At 36.8% G+C, this 15180-nt stretch overlaps 1 protein-coding gene and 2 pseudogenes across 1 annotated transcript in view; 2 read left to right on the top strand and 1 right to left on the bottom strand.

Moving 5' to 3' along the window:
• CAMK4 (calcium/calmodulin dependent protein kinase IV) overlaps nucleotides 1-15180 on the bottom strand; it is a 208335-nt gene that overhangs the window by 95159 nt on the left and 97996 nt on the right. The window contains exon 4 of the mRNA XM_064596460.1: nucleotides 7072-7150. Within this exon, the coding sequence (XP_064452530.1) occupies nucleotides 7072-7150 (79 nt within the window). The remainder of the gene's footprint in view (nucleotides 1-7071; nucleotides 7151-15180) is intronic.
• On the top strand, nucleotides 2570-3060 carry LOC123835403 (calmodulin-like; annotated as a pseudogene).
• On the top strand, nucleotides 12215-14089 carry LOC123835396 (dnaJ homolog subfamily A member 1-like; annotated as a pseudogene).

Here is a 15180-nt window from a genome sequence, read left to right as displayed (position 1 = left end):
GATGGCACCACTGCAAAGTGTGTTTCCTTTCAGGCAACAGCACCCGAGCATGCGCCTATATTCTCAATCTCTCTTTCTCCCCCACCTCTCACCACCCTTCATAGCAGGTTGTCTGAATTACGGTGTTTATTTTTAAAAAGGCAACAAAATACTGATGAGAGATCAATATAATGAGAGGACAGATAAGCACGCTGAACTGTGACAGATTCCAGCCGTGTTTCTATCAAAAAAGAAAACAAATCAAACTGCAACACTTAATTCTCTGCAAGAATGTTCAGACTTCCAAGTAGATCTCTGAATGGTAGAGCATACAAATCAGGCCAAGTTTTTAACATTCCACCCCACTACCTTTTTCTCTCGTAGACATATACTTGTCACAAACTGAATAGAAATATCCCTGTTCCTATTCCAGGAAACCTGGCTTAATAGTTCCCATGAAAATCAATAGGTTTCAACTGACAGAATGCTTGAAGAAGTTTCACTTCACTTGACACAGCTTGTTATCTGCAAGCTACTTTCCTTAATGTGTTCTGAGACCTCAATTGGGCCCAAAAAGTCTATTTGAGCTACTGATTTATATTATTCTCTCCATCACTGACCAAAGGCGACCTTAACTTCACTTTCAGAGCACATCCATGAGTGGTTAAAAGTGGCAATGGCAACACAATAGATGCATATCTTTAACTCAGATGGCCCCAGACATCTCTCTAACATACATCATAGCAAATGGAAAATGAATGGCCCATGGTCAGTTTTCTGTTCCCAAAGGCTAGGTAGAAAGAGATAAGAGCATGTAATCCTCAGTTTACCCAGTAGGATAAATGGTATTATCTCTATTTTAGAATGGAGGAATCTGGAAATCTCCTCCAATGGAGATGACCTGAAGATTCACCTACCAAGAATTTGGGAGGTATATATTCTGTAATTTAATCTAGAACAACCTTTCAAATTCTCCTGCAACATCATAGTTATATACTCAAATAGTTAACTCATAAGAATATAAGGAAAAATGAATAGACATTAAATACTAAATCATAGAATGATTAGCAAATCACAATGTGTGTTTCTTCAACTAACTGAGAAGATAAAAGGCCTCTTTCATCCTTTAGCACTTATGGAAATTTTATAAAAGTTAAAGGCATTTTCTCGTAAATTAAATTATTCACAAAAACCTTTACAGAAATTGACAGGTAACTTTACATTCAAATAACTAAAATATGACAAAATTGAGACGTGGAACAGCTGTGGATGTACATTGTGGATGTAGTCACACTGCTCCAATGCTAAGAGCCAGAATAGAGCCATAAGGTTGAACGCATTCTAAAGCTAGCAATCCCGAGCACCCAAGATTTGTTTATGTAGGTCTCAGGATCAGAAATTTTTATTTAGCACCATATTAAATTTGATAGTAGTAGTAAAATATATACCTATCTTTAGCAGAAATTTTAAAAGCACTCTAAATATAATTAATCTTATTCACACAGAATTGCACAATACGTCAGGTGCTGCTTACTGCTCAGTTTTAAACAAAGCTGATGAGAATATCAGAATCGCATAGAATGAACTGGTACTATCATAATATAAAATGCTTGTGTGGACCCTTTATAATTAATAATAAGAATAATGTTCCCACTTGCAACAAGCTTCCTGGGTGTTGAGAAATATTTTACACAAATTATCTCACTTCAATCTTCACTAGAACACCATGAGCTAGATGTTCTTAAAGCCATTTTACAGATGAAGAAACTAAGATTGAGAGATTTATACAATTTGTTGTAAAGCCACACAAGTAGTAAGTGGCAGAAGGGATTCTGAACTCAATCTGTCTGGCTCCAGAGCCCATAACCTCATGCACAACTGCACAGCCCTTCTTAAGAACAGTCAGAATACATATACATGCTGAACTGGCACACAGATTGGCGCTCAGACTCACAAATTCTGATTTTACCTACTGAGCCCCAGTACTGGGTATTTCATGAAACGGCATGGGCTTCACAGTAAGCTGAATGCAATCTCTTCCAAGAGCTGAGCCATGTAGCTGGAAGTTTCATCTCAGTTCTAGAATTCAAATATTTGTCTCCAAAATTCCAGGGACACTATAAATGATTGGTGAGCATAATTTTCTTAAATCTCCATCAGTTCTTCTTGAATATGAGCCATACCGATAGGGCTGATGTGTGATTATTTAGATATGCCCTGAGGTACGTACTCCTCAGGAAGAAAGGTAAAGCATGTGACTCACTCCCGAAATAGTAACTACATTATCACCGTGCCGTTCTTCAAAAGTTGTGGTTCCATTTAACTCCGCAAAATTCAGTCCAAACTAAAGGTTCCATCTGCTTAATCTGTTCAAATTCTGACACTTTCTTGAATCTGTTTTTCTCATTTTGTGCAGTTTTAAGTTCAACATATTCAAACGTCATGTGACATCAGTAAAAAGGCTCCGTCTTGGCAGTTACCAGGACAGCGCGGCCAGAGCAGCAACGGCAGGAGCCGCACCGCATCCTGGTGGCGGCGGCCGCTGCAAGCCGAGTCCGAGGGATGCATCGCAGGCTGGCCAGCGGACTGAAGAGCAGATTGCAGAAGTCAAAGACGCTTTTTCACCATTTGACAAGGATGGTGATGGAACTATAACAACAAAGAAATTGGGAACTGTAATGAGGTCTCTTGGGCAGAATCCCACAGAAGCCGAGTTACAGGACATGATTAATGAAGTAGATGCTGACGGTAATGGCACAGTTGACTTCCCGAAAGTTCTGACAGTGATGGCAAGAAAGACACAGACAGTGAAGAAGAAATTAGAGAAGCCCTCTGTGTGTTTGATAAGGATGGCAATGGCTGCATTAGGGCAGCAGAGCTTGGCCATGTGATGACAAACCTGGGAGAGAAGTTAACAGATGAGGAGGTTGATGAAATGATCAGGGAAGCAGATAGTGATGGTGATAGTCAAGTAAACGATGAAGAGTTTGTACAAATGATGACAGCAAAGTGAAGACACCTTACAGAATGTGTTCAGTTTCTCGTACAATATTGTTTATTCACCTTTTCTTTGTTTGTAACTTATCTGTAAAAAGGTTTCCCCCAGCTGTCAAAAATTATGCATGTGTAGTAATTAGGACTTCATTCCTCCATATTTTCTTCCCTTATCTTACTGTCATTGTCCTGAAAACTTATTTTAGAAAGCTGATCAAGTAACATGTTGCACGTGGCTTACTCTGGATGTATCTAAGCCCTTCCGCACATCTGAACTTAGATGGAGTTTGTCAAATGAGGAAACATCTGGGTTATGCCTTTTTAAGTAGTTTTCTTTAGGAACTGTCAGCATGTTGTTGAAGTGTGGCATTGTAACTCTGCATGGACTGTGGACAGTCAACAATATGCACTTAAAAGTTGCACTATTGCAAAACGGGTGTATTATCCAGGTACTCATACACTATTTTTTTGTACTGCTGGTCCAGTACCAGAAACATTTTCCTTTATTGTTACTGGCTTTTAAACTTTATTTAGCCACTTAAAGAAAATCTGCTTATGGCACAATTTGCCTCAAATCCATTCCAAGTTGTATATTTGTTTTCCAATAAAAAAATTACAATTTACCACCCCCCCCAAAAAGTTTCCATCTTCTAAATCACGGGTTGTCCTAATAGCTGTGTCTGTTAGAATCCTTCAATGCCCCAAAGTTGTTAATCTGAGGAAGTAGTTTAGTAAATCCTTTCCCTCTACTTCAATTTTTTCGAAGTATCACATGAAATGGAGACGATAAAGGGCTCATGAATGAAGGGAAAAAAAAAGTTAGTCTTGTTCCCTTCACCCTTGATTCATGTTTTACAAAGTTCACGGTACAAGTTCCACTGATACATGCAATCACTTAGTTCTTGTATGCAAGGCAATAAAGAACTTACAGGTGACCAAAATGGCACTGCCTGTGAATCTGTACTTGTTTCAAAATTAAAGTTACAAAACCGGCCACCTTTTTCCCAGGAAGAGAGTATGGATGCCACTCCAAGAGATTTGAGGGCTACTTCAGTATGGTACCATGAATACTAGAGGAAAAAAATTAAACAAATACATGATCACAAAAGCCTTTCATTTTCCTCTCTTGTTTACTCTTACTGTCCTCAAAGCTTTACCTTGATTAATGACACAATGAGATGAATAGATATTGCTTCTGGGAATGCCCAGGTTTTAGGGTACCGTGAACTTTATAAAACATGAATCAAGGGTGAAGGGAACAAGACTAACTTTTTTTCCCCTTCATTCATGAGCCCTTTATCGTCTCCATTTCATGTGATACTTCGAAGAAATTGAAGTAGAGGAAAAGGATTTACTAAACTACTTCCTCAGATTAACATCTGAGGGGAGTAGTTCTTATGGGAAGAGAAAGAAAATATGGCAAAAATCAACAATTATTGAATATAGGACAATATACTAGCATCCATGCTGGTATCTCAACATTTCAGTATATATGAAAATTCTCATAACCAAGAATTTGGGTTAAAACATACTTCATCAGCCTTACAGCACCGCTCTGCAGCTCCATCTGACACTTGGTTCCCATCCACATTTTCTTCCCGCCTGTCTTCTGCGGAAGATGTTTCCACAACAGAGGTGGAGAAGAGAATACAGCAAGGGCAAACCAGAGCTTTACTTTCCCAATGAATGAGTCAGGAACCCACCAAATGTCTTCCTGTCTCTTATTCCAATTCAACCAAAGATTTTTGACATAAACCAATATTTTCTAAACCAGCCCTTTGTCCTTTGGGATTCTGAGCATTCACATGTCATTTCTGAGTGTTTCTTCTCCTAGACATTCATACAGCTAGTCCCTTTCAAAGTTTCAACTATGAAAACAAACAACCACTCACAAATTTTACTGACAATTCTTTTTAACCAGCAAGAAAGGATACAATGAAGTCCAAAAACATCTCTTGTGTGACCACTGCTAAAGCATGCCAACTTACTTTCCTAAAAAGTAGGTATTTACTTGGAAGTTTCATTTCATAAAATTTTAATAATCCTTAGTTCAAATAAATGTTATGACTATAAGAATTTGATTTAAGAGAAAATTCCAAACCTTATCAATCAAAAGATTCCTTACATTCTGGAGTAACTTAATCATTGCCTACACCAAATAGGAAATCTAGAATATAGGGTTTCTAGTAGCAACTGCCATTTAAATTATTAAATTATTCTTCAATTAAACTGTCTTTGTTAGTTTGCTCTGGCTTTAAATTCTAACAGATTGTTTCAAAATGTCATTCTACTTCTACTCAATTGAAAACCGCATGCCATTATTCTCTTCTTCATTATATGAGATTCTAAAATTTCCTTGTGCCAGACAATACATAAACAACTGGTGATACTAGAAAAAAAAAAAAATCCCTTGTCCTAAAAGAGGTATCATTTGATTTCAAAATTTATGATATTATTTCTGTCCTCAGCATACTTTACTTTCAGAAGTATATATATTTCACATATGTGTTCCCATAGAATTTGAGAAAGGAAGAATGTGCTCTAAAAGAATATGTTGTGTTTTTGTGGTTTTATAAAGGGAAACTCTTTCAAGGCAGACAGTAGTTGTGCATTGCTGTGACAAACCCTCTCTGGGATGCAGGGACTACCATGAATGCTGGTGTTAGATGCTGCCATTTCTATCGTGAACTCTCACCTGCTGCACTTCTTACTCATTGGAGACAAGCCTGAATAACTTTGCCCCCTTGGCTCACCTACGAGTATATGGCAAACAGAAGCAATATGAAAACCCAATCCTTCCTTCTTGTTCAAACAGAGACTTCTTTTTTTTTTTTTTTTGTAGTTTTTAATTTTATTATGTTATGTTAGTCACCATACAATAATACATCATTAGTTTTTGATGTAGTGATCCACGATCCATTGTTTTCGTATAACACCCAGTGCTCCACGCAGTACGTGCCCTCCTTAATACCCATCACCGGGCTAACCAATCCCCCCTCCCCCCTCCCCTCTAAAACCCTGTTTGTTTCTCAGGTCCATAGTCTCTCATGGTTCATCTCTCCCTCCAATTCCCCCCACCCATTTGTCCCTTCCTTCTCCTAATGTCCTCCATGTTATTCCTTATGTTCCACAAATAAGTGAAACCATATGATAATTGACTTTCTCTGCTTGACTTATTTCACTTAGCATAATCTCCTCCAGTCCCATCCATGTTGATGTAAAAGTTGGGTATTCATCTTTTCTGATGGCTGAGTAATATTCCATTGTATATATGCACCACATCTTCTTTATCCATTCATCTGTTGAAGGGCATCTCGGCTCTTTCCACAGTTAGGCTATTGTGGACATTGCTGCTATGAACATTGGGGTGCATATGGCCCTTCTTTTCACTACATCTGTGTCTTTGGGGTAAATACCCAGTAGTGCAATTGCTGGGTCATAAGGTAGCTCTATTTTTAAATTTTTGAGGCACCTCCTCACTGTTTTCCAAAGTGGCTGTACCAACTTGCATTCCCACCAACAGTGTAAGAGGGTTCCCCTTTCTCCACAACCTCTCCAACATTTGTTGTTTCTTTCCCTGTCCAAACAAAGACTTCTTAAATGAGCAGGCTCAGTCCTAGAAACAACAGCATTTGTCAGTTGCACTTCACTGAAGCAAACCCAACATTTAAAAATCAAGTTAGAAGCTGATGACTCCTTTCACAAATACAGCCATTTGTGTTTCATTTAGGTATTTTTTTAAACAGCAAGCATTTTTAGTAAATTAAACTGTGATTGGAGATTCTATACCTGTACACATATATAGCTGAAAACATGACTGGTATACAAAGTATACCAGGTTGACCTGCCAGCTCTAAAGGTTTCTCCTTACCACACTTCTCCCCACAACCACATCCAGCCTGAGATCCAGTCGCTTTCAAAGATTCACACAGTTTCCATCAGAAAACAACCCATTTGGCTGTACGCTCATACTCAGGATTTAAGTGAGTTAGCTGCACACAGCATTTCTCTGGCCTCTTTGTCCTGTGAATCAGGGCTCCTGGCTTCTCCAGGTCACAGATACCTTAGAGATGCTGTTATATAATGAAATAAACTTACTGTTTTCTTTAACACTTTGAGAGCATAAGGCTTCTGGGTCCCCTTCTGTTTGCATCTGTACACAATGGATGTAGCACCCCTTGAGGGGGAAAAAGACAAAAAGAAAATGTTATGCTCTGGACCTGAAATCAAGGGGAAAGCTTGAAAATAAGTCTTGCAGTTACCCTCATAACTGACACATGTTTATAAGTTCTACTATAGGACCAGCCCAATTATATTTTTTTTTCTCAGAACTGAATACAGTTTGCTCAGAAAAGTTCTAGGTTTTCCAGTCTGTTCTTTTCCTCCTGGCCCATTCCTATACAAGTAACATGCCCAGGGCTGCTCCATTCAGTAGGCTCTAGAATAACCTGCGTCCTCAGGTGAACACAGCTTTTGGATGACATCCACCAAATTTCAGAGTCCCTGAGCTTTCCTAAAGGTATGTGTCTGGAGTAAAATTAGCCATACGGCTTCAGGGAGAGGGTTTAAGTTCAGCATGGGGCTGTAAGGGTCAGGACAGTGAGCACTACTTGGCAAAGGAACGGGGGACCCTGTAAATTTACACCAATTCATTTGGTGCCCTGGCATTCTCCCAGTGCCAGCATGAGCCCCACAGAGATTCTGGCTCTTTCATCTTGGTGAACACTGCTACCATTTATTTACATATGCCCTATCAAAAATAATTATGTGAGATATGCAGGAGAAAATATTATAGAAATGGTAAAGACATATAGAGGAAAAGTAGATCTATCTTTCTATAAAAAAACTCAAAGAAGTACAGAATGTTTTTTACCTGTAAAGGGGAATGGCAAGAAGGGGCTCAGTAACTGTCTTCATACATGTGTGAGGTTACTAAAAGGAGAACATTAAAAAGCAGACAGTGTGGTCCTGACGTTCCTTCTCCTCACACAACAGCAGGACAATGAAATAGAGACAGAAGCCTATAGACCAAGCAGGCTTAAGTTACAACCTCAGAAAGAGAACTTTAGATAAATCTTAAAATAAGATCAGTTGAAGTAAATCTGTCACACTTTGAAAATTAGGCCAAAGGACTCTTATGACACATTCAATCCTGTGGTTCTGAAATTCTAAGTAAGCACAAAAGAATTCTAAAAATCAAACATATTCCTAGCTGCCTATTCACAATCCATTTTTAACAGAGTCAGGAGAAGGCAGGGACTGGTGGTGTTTGTGCTAATAGAGAAGAAAAATTTCAATGCATTTTTAAAAACTTTGGTAAGACATAACATATACACAAAGAAATAAAGAGTTTTAGAAATGGAATAAATGGAGGTAAATACAAAATTCAATTTTATTTTAGTTGCCCCAAAGATAACTATCTAGAACAAAACTATTGACAATGCATTGTGTTTATAGCATATGTAAAAGTAAAATGTATGATAATAGCACAAAGAATGGGGGGAGAAATTGGGAAAATTATGTTGGATTCTTATACTACATGTTAAATATTATGAGATTATTTAACAGTAGACTGATTAATTAAAGATGTATACTGTATAACCTAGGGCAATGAATAAAATAATTTGAAAAAGCAATAATAAAAAATCAATAATGAAGCTAAAATGGAATAATCAAAAATGAAATGTGAGGGAGGAAGAAACAAAAGACTAAAAAATAAAATAGCTAAAAGTATGGTGGATTTTAATCCGATCACAGTAGTAATTACATTAAATATAAACTTTTATAAACACCTTAATTAAAAATAGAGATCATCAGATTGGATTGAAAAATCAAGATCAAATTATATGCTGTATACAATAAGCCCATTTAAATATAAAGGCTAAAAATAAAATTACAGAAAAGAGATACTATGCAAATTCTAATGAAAAGAAAGCAGAAAAAGCTATATCAATAACATGTCAACCAGACTTCAGAATGAGTATAAAAATGGACATTACTTAATTATGAAGGGGTCACTTTCCCAGAATGACATAGCAAATGTAAATGTGTATGCACCTAACAACAGCGCTTCAAAGTCCATGAACCAAAACTGACAAAACTGATAGGAGAAAAAGACAAATCCACAAATACAACTGGAGACTTCAACACACCCTCCCAGTGATTGACAGAACAAGCAGACAAATTGTTACCAAGTACAGAAGACATGAATATTATTAACTAAGCTAACCTAATTGACATTAAGAGAAAACCACAAAAAAATAGCAGAATACACACTTTCTTCTAAGTTAGAAGATTCACATCCAGTCTTAGTATAAAGCTACAGTAATCAAGAGAGCGGTGTTGGAGAAAGAATAAACATGAAAAAGAATGGAATGAAAAAAAGAATCCAGAAATGGTCCTAAATATATAGGGCCTGTTGGCAAAAAGGCAATTCAGTGGAGAAAGGACAGTCTTTCCAACTATAAATAGTGCTGGAACAACGGGATACCCATAGGCAAAAAACAAACAAATAAGTAAAACAAAACAAAAACCTTATCCAAACTCACACTGTACCAAAAAATTCTCAAAATGGATCACATGTATAAATATAAAACCTAAAATTCTAAAATTTGACCAAAAAAATGGAAGATGATTTTGTGACCTTCGGTTAGGCAATGATTTCTTATATACAAACCAAAAGCACAATGAAAGAACAAATAAATAAACTGGACTTAATCTAAATTAAGAATGTCTGCTCTTTGAAAGCCATGACAGGGAGAAAATTTTTACAAATCGCATATCTGATAAAGCACTTGTATCTAAAATTACAAAGAAACTCAAAACCCAACAATAAAAAATAACGGATTTAAAAAATGAACCAAAGATTTGAACATATACTTTACCAAAGAAAATATATCAATGGCAAAAAGCACAGAGAAAGATACTCAACATCATTAGTCATTAGGGAAATGAAACTAAAACCACCATGAGATACAACTCCATACTTAGTGGAATGCCTTAAAGAAGAGAGAGAGAGAGAATCGTGGACTAGCAAGGATGTAGAACAACACTCAATAAACTTTGGAGGGAATGCAAAATGGTACAACCACTTTGGAAAACAGCTTGGCAGTTTCTTATAAAATTAAGAATACCATACAATCCTCGATCTCACTCTTAGGTATTTGCCCAAGGTATGGGCTATGTTCATGACCCAGCAATTGCACTACTAGGTATTTACCCCAAAGATACAGAAGTAGTGAAAAGAAGGAGCACACGCATCCTAATGTTCACAGCTGCAATGTCCACAATAGCCAAACTGTGGAAGGAGCTGAGATGCCCTTCAACAAATGAATGAATAAAGAAGATGTGGTGCATATATACAATGGAATATTACTCAGCCATCAGAAAGAATGAATACCCACCATTTTCATGGACGTGGATGGAACTGGAGGGGATTAGGCTAAGTGAAATAAGTCAAGCAGAGAAAGACAATTATCATATGGTTTCACTCATATGTGGAACATAAGGAATAGCGTGGAGGACCACAGGGGAAAGGAGGGAAAACTGAATGGGAAGAAATCAGAGAGGGAGACAAACCATGAGAGACTCTGGGCTCCGGGAACCAAACTGAAGGCTATAGAAGGGAAGAGGTGGGGATGGGGTAACTGGGTGACGGGTATTAAGGAGGGTATGTCTTGTGATGAGCACTGGGTGTTATACTCAACTACTGAATCGTTGAACACTACATCAAAAACTACTGATGTACTATATGCTGGCTAACTGAACATAATAATAATAAAAAAAAAGAAAGCTATGTTCACTCACAAACTTGAAAAACAAATCTTTACAGCAGTTTCTTAGTAATCATCAAACACTGCAAACAACTCCAACATCTCTCAATTGAGAAATGAATTAACAATCTGTGACACATCCATATAGGGGAATACTACCCAGAAATAAAAAGGAATGAACTAGGGTACACACAACAACTTGGATGGTTCTCTAATATCCCAAGTTCAAAAGACTGTGTTACTCCATTTTTAGAATATTCTTGCAAAGACAAGATTATAGGGACAGAAAATAGATCAGTGCTCAGGGGTGAGGGAGGGACTGAATACAAATGAGTATGGGAGAATTTTTTGGCATGACGAAACTTGTACATTTTGCTTGTGGTGGTGTTCACACAATAATATACATTTGTTAAAATAGGTAGAAATATATAATAAAATTTGCTGTATGTAATTATACCTTGATAAAAATACAGTGAAAAACCTTTCCAAGAAAACCATATTGTTCAAAGGTAAGATTAAAAAAAATTACCAAAATGTAGCCTGTAACATTCAACTTAGTCTATTTTTATATAATGAAAACTGATGACATTTAAAAAATAAAAAAAGGAAAAGAAGAAAAGAAATACAAGGGATTTGCAAACACTGAAGAAAACTAAAGATCTAATTTCCACTTTTATAACAATTGAAAAATTAATACACTCAAAAATTCATGTAAAAGAAGTACATTAAATATCCTCTATTCCTTAATTTCCTTATCACATTAAATTACCTATCAATAATTTCAGTATATACATAATTGTCTTAGCAAAAGCCTTCCAAAAATTTTTAACAAAATACATTCTTGGAATGGCTGGGTGGCTCAGCCAGTTAAGCGTCTGCCTTCGGCTCAGATCATGATCCCGGAGTCTTGGGATCCAGTCCCACATCGGGCTCTCTGCTCAGTGGGGAGCCTGCTTCTCCTCTCCCTCTGCCTGCCGCTCTGCCTACTTGTGCTCTCTCTCTTTCTCTAGCAAACAGATAAAATCTTAAAAAAACAACAACAACAACAAAATATATTCTTAACTGATCAACCTCAGGATAACCTTATGCTAGAAATAAATTTTTAAAAAAATTTTTTTATATTTTTGTATATGAGGAATCCATTAAGAGAGTCCAATTTTATTTTGCTAAGTAATGGACTTGTTACTATGAACAGATCTTTTAATTTTTTCCACTTTTATTGAGTTATAAATGACATGTAACATTGTATAAATTTAAGGCATACAATGTAATGATTTGATATATGTACATATTGCAAAATAATTACTACAGTAAGATTAGTTAACATATCCATTGCCTCACATAGTTACAATTTTAGGAATAACTTTTTAGAGGATGAAAAGATTAAAAGAACAAAACGGGGAACTTTCCAGAATGCTCGGTGAGACGTGGAGGAGCGGCAGCTGCCCGAGCTGCGTCCAGCAACGCGCTTGTTCCCGCTCCCCCACACCGGCCTCGGCCCTCTCACTGGCTGTAGAAAATGGTGAAAGAAACCACTTACTATGATGTTTTGGGGGTCAAACCCAATGCCACCCAAGAGGAATTGAAAAAGGCCTACAGGAAACTGGCCTTGAAGTACCACCCTGATAAGAATCCAAATGAAGGAGAGAACTTTAAACAGATTTCTCAAGCTTACGAAGTACTCTCTGATGCAAAGAAAAGGGAATTATATGACAAAGGAGGAGAACAGGCAATTAAAGAAGGTGGAGCTGGTGGTGGTTTTGGCTCCCCCATGGACATCTTTGATATGTTTTTTGGAGGAGGAGGAAGGATGCAGAGAGAAAGGAGAGGTAAAAATGTTGTGCATCAGCTCTCAGTAACCTTAGAAGATTTATATAATAGTGCAACAAGAAAACTAGCTCTGCAAAAGATTGTGATTTGCGATAAATGTGAAGGCCGAGGTGGTAAGAAAGGAGCAGTCGAATGTTGTCCCAATTGCCGAGGTACTGGAATGCAAATAAGAATTCATCGGATAGGACCTGGAATGGTTCAGCAAATTCAATCTGTGTGCATGGAGTGCCAGGGCCATGGGGAACAGATCAGTCCCAAAGATAGATGTAAAAGCTGCAATGGGAGGAAGATAGTTCGAGAAGAAGATTCTAGAAGTTCATATGACAAAGGCATGAGGATGGCCAGAAGATAACATTCCATGGTGAAGGAGACCAAGAACCAGCACTGGAACCAGTCCATTGTTTTAGATCAGAAGGACCACGCTGTTTTTACTCGGCGAGGAGAAGACCTTTTCATGTGTATGGACGTATAGCTGGTTAAAGCACTGCGCGGCTTTCAAAAGCCAGTATCTACTCTTGACAACTGAACCATTGTCATCACCTCTCACCCAGGTCAAATTGTCAAGCATGGAGATATCAAGTGTGTGCTAAATGAAGGCATGCCAATTTACCGTAGACCATATGAGAAGGGTCGCCTAATCACCGAATTTAAGGTAAACTTTCCTGAGAATGGCTTTCTCTCTCCTGATAAACTCTCTTTGCTGGAAAAAATCCTACCTGAGAATAAGGAAGTAGAAGAGACTGATGAAATGGACCAGGTAGAACTGGTGGACTTTGATCCAAATCAGGAAAGATGGCGCCATTACTATGGGGAGGCCTATGAGGATGATGAACATCATCCCAGGGGTGGTGTTCAGTGTCAGACCTCTTAATGGGGCCAGTGAGTAACACTGCTGGCATTTTATATGCAGTAGTGAATGAGTGAAGGACTATAATCATAGCTCACTACTTGCTATTGTTTTTGTTTTAATATTCAACTATAGTAGTGTTTTAAAAGTTAAATGAATAAACTCAAAAATAAAAGCTCTGACTTTGCCCTGTATGTATGACGACTTCAGTGTGCAAGATAAAGTTTAATACTTGTAAAAACTACTTTAAAAAAAAAAATCTCCCCTAGCATTTGTTAGGCCATACCTTGTAATTAATTTCAGCTCTATGTATATGAAACAGCTCAGACTGAAATGCTAGGTGTATGTATTGACTTCAGTGTATGACCCTTAGTTGTTAAGCTATGAAGTTAAAACTTGTATTTAATTGGCAATCAGACAAAGAATTTGTAGAGAAGTGTTGGTCTATAGTTAAGTGGGATTCATTGTGATGCCTCTGCATTTATTGCCTCAACTGTTACTTGAAGATGGCATGCTATGTAATTTTTCCTGTGGTATCATTGATAGAAAGGACACCTCTCTAAAGAAGGGGTTTATCATATGCTGCTGCTTGAGGGCTTGCACTTATAGAACTGCATTCCCTTCTGCTGTGCCATCTTTTTTTTTTTTAATATATATATATATATATATATATATTATATCAGTCCTGGTTACACTTTTTTCCTTCTCTTTGGACCATGATAAGCTTCAGAGTAGTGACTTCGGGAGCAGGTCACTTAGAGTGAAGAGACATTTACATGGAGAAGTTAATTTGCATGTATAAGATAGGAAGGTGTTGTTTAGGTTACAGGCTTACTTTAAACCATTTAACTTATGCTCTGAAGTAACTGTAATTTAATATTGGTAGTATAGCAAATTATGATGAATAGCTTTAATTTTATTTTAAAAGTCATGTTCACAAGCTTAAATCTGGTATCAGCATTAAGCAAATGAAATGTATGAATGTCTCCTTAATATACCGATTACAAAGCAAAAAAAAAAAGAACAAAACAGCCGAAATAAATTTACATGAAAATAACATTTCAGTAATTTCTCTAAAATATAACCAATTTTCTGTGCTGAAATTAAATGATTAGCTTAAGAAACCATGTTCAGAGGGCACGTACTGCATGGAGCACTGGGTGTTATACACAAACAATGAATCATGGAACACTACATCTAAAACTAATGATGTACATCTAAAACTAATGATGTAATGTATGGGGATTAACATAACAATAAAAAATTTTAAAAAAACCTAATGATGTAATGTATCGTGACTAACATAATAATAAAAAATAAAAAATAAAAATAAAAGTGTATTTTTAAAACTAAAAAAGAAAGAAACCATGTTCAGTATGTTTATATAAAAATAAAAATTATTTTACACATTAATGGTAAATTTTTAATACACAAAGAACATTTGTTATAATACTATATCCACATTTCAAAATAGATTATATACAGAGAGAATCACCATGAAATTTCCTGAGATACAAAGAAAGCAAGGAGATTATAGTGGAGGATGTTTTATTCATGGAGTTATTCAACTGGAAAAAAATAAGCTTCACTTACATCTATTCATTTACAATATATTCTTTAACAAAAAAGGCCAAGAAATAAATTATTCTTTTTTTTTTTTAAGATTTTATTTATTTATTTGGGACAGAGAGAATGAGAGAGAGAGAGCACATGAGAGGGGGGAGGGTCAGAGGGAGAAGCAGGCTCCCTGCCGAGCAG

Source organism: Mirounga angustirostris, unplaced genomic scaffold (genome assembly GCF_029215605.1).
Source record: "Mirounga angustirostris isolate CCGP_5_RB_7025 unplaced genomic scaffold, mMirAng1.0.hap1 SCAF_7, whole genome shotgun sequence".
Classification (NCBI taxonomy): domain Eukaryota; kingdom Metazoa; phylum Chordata; class Mammalia; order Carnivora; family Phocidae; genus Mirounga; species Mirounga angustirostris.
The sequence above is the reverse complement of the archived record's forward strand: the minus strand, read 5'-3'. Positions and strand labels throughout refer to the sequence as shown.